Here is a 6,623-nt window from a genome sequence, read left to right on the forward strand (position 1 = left end):
CCCCCCCCCCCTTTTTAGCCCATTGTTTGACCTTTATTTGCCCATGTTTTACCTTAGAAGTTGCTGATTTTCTTAATACAAGCATGACTGGTTTTGGAACATATAACATGGGATTCTTATCTATCTTGGGTGCTCAATAGGCTACTGTTAGAACCTAACTTTGCTTGCTGCTATGTTCCCTACCCCATATTCCCCCTTGACGCTTGAGTGAGTTTTATGTGTTTTTCTTCTGAAACTATTATTGCTCATTGTTACATTGCTCGTTAGTCTCACTTTATTTTGCATGTCAATCTTGTTTGCTAAGTTTCCCTTATCTTGTCCAACCCAAGTCCCTTGAGTTTACCCTACCTAGTTAGCTAATCTTGTAGGAAACCTAGTCACCTAGGAACCCCCTACATCATCTCCCTTCCAATAAAATTGTGAAATAGAAGTTCATGGAACACCCAAATATCATACATTATGGGCACAAAACCTTAGGAAATGTTTTCCGCGGTTCTAGTACCAACCAGTTTATGGAAACGGTCTACAAATCCTTGTCTCAACTACAGAGAAACTCCTAGCATGACTAAGATAATGGAGCAGTATTGTTTCCTCAAATATATATTTACATATTAAGTTCCTTTATTAGTTGAAGATGAAGAAAAAGAATCCCTATACCATGATAAAGTTTTTGATAGACAAGACTAGAGAGAAGGATTTATGCAAAGTTAGAAAATTCAACAAGTTCAACTAATAAGCCCTAACGTTATTCCTCACTCCATCCTTCTTTTATTTATTTATTTGTTATTGTTTATTTACTTATTAATTTCTATTTCTTTTTTCATGGATCCATGTAGCCAACCCCATTAAGTTGTTGTAGTTGCTGTTGCTGTTGTTGTTGTTGTTGTTGTTGTTGTTGTCCTCACTCCAACCTAACTCATCTTTTGGTGCTCCTCTTGTCCTTTTACTTTCTTCAGTTTGCACCATTTTTCACCTTATAAGCAGGTCATTAGCTGGTCATCAATGAACTACAAGTCATATTAATCAACCTTCCCTCATTTTCTGACCTATTAGAGCATCTCCCACAGAAAGTGGAGTATTGCTAAATTGAGTATTCTAAATCCTATTAGAGCAACTCCTATAGATAGTAGCCTACTGAGAATTTTGTCATGTTAATATAGCTGCTCCATCCGTGCAACCTGATAATGCGAGTTCCAGATACAATGAAGGAGATATTGGATTCACCTACCCAAAAATATTCCAATTATGGAATATTTCCAAATGCTTAGGAAGAACTTATTTTTTGTTTAACTAACATACTTACCTTGAATGTGGGAGAAATATTGCTCCCAAATTTTTTTATTCCAATTTGCTTTTAGCTGATGGGACCATTAATCCTCAACTACAATGTCTCTTTCTTTCCTTCTCAGCACATCCCTTGAACAAGCAGGCATCAATCTTTCAATTAGCATTATGGATTCAGCCATCCATATTTTCTTTTACATGAGAATGTTGCCTCTATGCCTTCAAATTTTACTGAAAAGTTAAAAGGTTAAGTTTGTGAAGTTGATAACATTGTAGAAAACACTAAACATCTTAGCAAGGAAAATGGAGAGGGACTTTGATGCAGAACTTCAGCAAGAAGAGAAGATTGGACTGTTGTTTTGGGATTGGTTCTATTTCTTGGATAAAACTGAACAAAACTGAACCTATGGTTCAAGATTGGATCAAGTGAGGCAAACTTTTGAATGCCAAATAGCTTATATGGGCTATGGGCTTAGTGCAATCTTGTCCTTCGTGGATCCATGTGGCCGACCCCATTTATTTGGGATAAGGCTTTGTTGTTGTTGTTGGGCTATGGACTTAGACCAAATATATAAGCCCAAATATTAGGGATTTAACGACTATACAGGATTACTGTTATTTTATATTTTAGTAAGTAGTCTCGAAGTCTTCCATCTTGTTTTATCATCTTGTTTTATCTAGAACTCTCTTGCTTGTGCATGAAAAGTTGCTGTTTTCTTGTATCGTTGCAAAGTTATAAATAAAAAAGAGGGGATAATCCTACCACAATGATTTTGAGAATACATTCCAGCTTATGCTTATTTCTTCTGTGAGAGAAAGTGCTCTTGTGAGATGCTAGCCAAGTTCTAAGTGGGGATGCCTAGTCCATATCCTTTCTTTTTCCTTTTTCTCTTCTCCTTTCTCAAGGTCAGTTTTCTGCTGTTTTCCCTAGTCCTGTGCATACTAATCTTTTTGGTTCTGCTGTTTAACTTTTATTCAACTAACTGGTTTTTCTGTTTTGTTCTTTCCTCAGTTGCAGTAATCTGATCTCAGGTTATCCTAAGTTTTCTGTCCTGTTTCATAACCATAATCTTCCTAATGAGTTATGAAAGTCACCAGCTATTCTGTTTCTTAAATCTCAGGTCTGGATCTTTTTATACCTGAGGTTACTAGTTCCTAGGGTTTTATATTCTTTACCTGTTGATCTGGTTCCATGTTACAGTTTCAATTTCCCATTAGCTACTAATTCTATTCCATTACTACTTCTAATTCTGGTTGTTAATTTCTGCAAACGTCTACTTTCCGAAATCTCTGTTACTATTTCTGGATTCTTCAAGCTTCTAAATTTCTGGTTTCAGTTTCTATTTCAGTATTTATCTTCTATTTCAGTCTCAGTTTCTAAACTCTACTTTCTAAATATGAGAGTTACTGTTTTGGTAGTTACTAATTTTGGAAATTAGTAAAACCGGACTTTCTGTTTTACACCTTCGAATTTCTAACTTCTCCATAACCTGAGATCCCTTCAATTTGAATCCAAGTTTACTAGTTGTCATACATACTTAATAGATCTTTCAATCAAGAGTTGAGTTAGATATGATCACTTACGGCTTGGTTATCATTTTTCTTCAATCTAAAACCATTCCTCTTTGGCTGCAGTTCAAGATTCTGCTCGTTTTCTGTTCCCCAACCCTAGGTGATTGGAAAGCCACTAGACTCGCTAAATATAGGTGCCTCTCACTCTTTGTTTGAAATGCTTAACTATTTTATATCTTTCGATGACCATTTCCACTAAACAAAAGTACACATACTAAAAATGAAGAGTGATATGTTTCCGAAGTTTAAAAAGGAAAAAAATGGCAAGAGAATCTGAGCTCAACTTTTTGTTATAAGGAAAAAAAAAAATTCAATCTAAAAAGGTGGAGAAGTTAACTGATATCCTTCTTTGCAGAACAAGATACAGAGCATAAGACTGTATTAGTCCACATGACAAGATGGGGTAGCTGAAGGGAAGAGTGTTGCATATACAAAAGCACCTATAACTCAACTCAATGAAGCTTTTTCTCAACTAAATGAGGTCAGTTACACTAGTCCTCTTTCACCATTTTATTCTGTTTAAAGGCTATGTTAGTTGTCAACCCAAAGCTAATCACTTCTCTATGCATGTGCTCGTTTTTCAAATCCATCCCCTTCCCTATTGACAAGAAGTCACTTCAGGAGTATCTGACTGAAGAAATGTCCTACTGCTAGAGGTCACTTCAGGGAAGCTGACTGAAGAAATGTCTTATGTGCCACTTCTTGAATCCCTGTTCCTTAGATACCTCTGACTCGTGTCACTGTGACAGTGATACAGTAAGAAGGGAAATAAAGTCACAGGTTTACACTAGGAGGAGACTTTTTTTATTTGATCGGAATAAACAAAAGTAGTTTGTTTCTTTAATATCTGAACAAATCCAATCATACAACTCACCATGAAACACATTTACAATTCAATTATTTGAGTACCTCCTTAGATATCTCTTCTTACCATCATCAATGATTCTTCTGATCATTCGAGTACCCAACACCCTAAATCCAAGTTTTGCAGCCTATATATCTCTATCCCCATCCTATAGTGTTTTTACAACCCTTTTTTTCTTATCTTTCTTTGCATCAGAATGTTGCATACACCACTGCTCAGCCTCAGTGAAGGAGGCCATGTATGAAGAAATGATAGCTTTTGGGAGGAATAGCAGAAAGGAGTTGAAAAGCCTTCAAGGGAGAAGGAAGCATAGGCTACAAGTAGATATCTAGTGAAATATGAGTCAGATGGATCAAAGGAAGCATTAAAAGAAGACTTGTTGCCAACATTGAAACCAAAAGTCCCTTGTACTGGTAGCAAAATTTACCGGAAAATTTTACAGGACAGTCGTAAGCCTGGCTATGATGTATGGGGCAGAATGTTGGGCAATCAAGAACCGTAACATAGATAAGTTGAGTGTAGCAGAGATGAGGTTGCTGAGAACTTGAGATGGATGTGCAGTAAAACTAAGAGACACAGAGTGAGGAATCATCGGGTTAGAGCTGATTTGGGAGTTGCTCCGATTGAGGACAACTCAGAGAATGTCTCTTAAGGTAGTTTGGCCATGGTCAACGTAGACCTTTGAATGCTCCACTAAGGAGGAGTGATCAGATCCAGAAGGAAGGAGCTAGAAGAGCTAGGGCAAGCCTAAAATGACTATTGAAGAGTTGGTAAGGAAAGACATGCAGAAGCTAGGCCTAGTTCCAAGGACGACATCAAATAGAGTTGTTTGGAAGGCAAAGATCCATGTTGTCGATCGCTTTTAAGAGGGATGTCCCGGAGGTGTTACGTTGCTATGTTTCTTTTCTTCTTCTTTTCCCCCTTTTCTTTCCTTTGCTTTATATCCCGCCCAGTCATGGATCCATGTAGCCAACCCCATTTAGTTGAGATAAGGCTTTGTAACTGAACTGCATGTATTAGAAATCCTCGTTTTTTCTTGCAGCATATTTAGACTTCTGAATTAATCATTTTAACAACAATGCTTTCTTGCCAGAGGAACAGGCCCACAGTTTTCTCTTTAGCTTCAAGTAGAGGGACAACGTGTAAGTCAAAAAATGCCAACATGAGCGAAGTTCCAAAAATAGTCCAAGCGCTCAACACCATGTTACTTGGATACAAGTTTAGATGTCGGAACCCAAAAAGGACATTCAAGTTTGCTGGTTAGTCATGAATAGAAATTGGAAATGTTTCAATGTACAATCAAACCTAATACATAAATAAGAATGTAAAAGATCGAGCTCATGAACACACAACACTTGGTTCTTAATTATTAATCATCAATTTCCAGTGATGATATATTACCAAAGCCCATGTTAAACTGCTATCTGTACAAGCTGCCCTTTTGGAAAGGAGGTTGCGTACTCAATTTATGCATCCCAAATCTATTATGTCTTGAGTTATAACTTCAAAATGGGTGCTATTGTCTCAAATATTTCTACTACTTCTTGTTATACTTAAAAAAATGTCTTGTCCTTGCCTAATCTGGATACTTAGGTAGGGGAGCTAGAACAAAGAACTTTTTGAACTTCCAAAAGAGCAAAGCAGCATCTTCAAATTTTAGAACTAAATTAAACAATAAATAAATTAGGCATATCCACAATGAAAGAAGGGATAAAACAGCCACACCTTGCTTTCCTCGTCAATAGACATGCTAAGCAACGCCATTAGAGCTTTACTTCTCAAATGCGATCCAATACTCTTATGACTGTTCTTCAGCAACCTAACAATGAGAACAACAATCCCTGCATTCCTTACTCTGTATCTGCTTGATGGATGCTCCTCACATATCAAATATATGTTATCCAAGACTCGTTCAATGCATTCTGCTGAGGGCGGAGAATCCTCACTAAGATACTGCACAGCAGACTTAATCTGACTATCAATATTCCTATTAAGCCACTCCTCAATTGCTCCAGCGAGGCTAATGTTTGGCTTCTGTTCCAAAGACTTGAGCATCTGTCCAGTAACTGGGCAAGTGGGATCACGACCGTCCTCTATACACCTCTCAAACCAGTGCTCAATTGCAGTGCGCTCATAAGTCTGAGAAGATTCCAGTACAACAGGGTCCTTCATGACCTCCTTGGTCAAGGGGCAGATGAAGTTCTTGAACGGTGAAATGTGTGTGTCCTCTTCAATCTCAAAATCCAAGCTTCGAGAGGCGATGTTAGGTTCAACCGACCAGCTATTAAAAGTTTTCTCAAGTGACATCAAAATCCGCCTCTCTGAAATAGAATTGGAGCGGACGAGGTCCTTCTTCAAGATCTTGATTTGCTCTGCCAGTTCGGCGTGGTTCTCAGAGTCAGTCCCCAGAGCTCGAGCCAAGTCCATGATTATGGCGCTCTGGACTGCTTTAGTGGTTGGCCTAACTTGCCCCTCTCTCTGTAGAGTACAATAAACCCTCGCTTCATTCTCCGTTACCTAAATAAAATCAAATCCAAAAAAAAAAAAAAAAAACTCAAGTTCTTGAATCAAAAGCAGAAATGCGAGGAATGAGAACTGAGAACTGAGAACTGAGAACTGAGAACTAAGAACTAAGAACTAAGAATTGGACTTACTCTGAACTGGGGCTGCTTCATATCTCTTGAGAGATCAACAGTCTTCTTATGGAGATCCGGATTGTCCTGAAGAGTCGAATCCAGCAAAGCCAACCATCCTCCTATGGCTACAGAGCACTCCCGCAGAGCTTCATAAAGTGTTCGGCAATTGATCAGAACATATATTTTACTTCTGTTCCGATAAACCGATAACGTCTCCTCAGCTTTCTTCAGGTCTCCGGCGATCCCTTTCAATGCTGTTTGTACTG

General features: G+C 38.1%; 1 protein-coding gene and 1 long non-coding RNA gene across 2 annotated transcripts in view; one reads left to right on the plus strand and one right to left on the minus strand.

Moving 5' to 3' along the window:
* Window positions 1-4,045, plus strand: part of LOC122085188 — a 4,714-nt gene extending 669 nt beyond the window's left edge. Inside the window, exons 2-3 of the long non-coding RNA XR_006142038.1 lie at window positions 3,212-3,337; window positions 3,917-4,045. This is a non-coding gene — a long non-coding RNA (uncharacterized LOC122085188). The remainder of the gene's footprint in view (window positions 1-3,211; window positions 3,338-3,916) is intronic.
* The window catches only part of LOC122084830 (U-box domain-containing protein 44-like), a 24,126-nt gene that overhangs the window by 14,282 nt on the left and 3,221 nt on the right, over window positions 1-6,623 (minus strand). Inside the window, exons 2-3 of the mRNA XM_042653255.1 lie at window positions 6,376-6,620; window positions 5,447-6,238 (exon numbers count right to left, since the gene is read on the minus strand). Of these exons, the coding sequence (XP_042509189.1) occupies window positions 5,447-6,238; window positions 6,376-6,620 (1,037 nt within the window). The remainder of the gene's footprint in view (window positions 1-5,446; window positions 6,239-6,375; window positions 6,621-6,623) is intronic.

Source organism: Macadamia integrifolia, chromosome 7 (assembly GCF_013358625.1).
Source record: "Macadamia integrifolia cultivar HAES 741 chromosome 7, SCU_Mint_v3, whole genome shotgun sequence".
In the NCBI taxonomy this organism is placed as follows: Eukaryota; Viridiplantae; Streptophyta; class Magnoliopsida; order Proteales; family Proteaceae; genus Macadamia; species Macadamia integrifolia.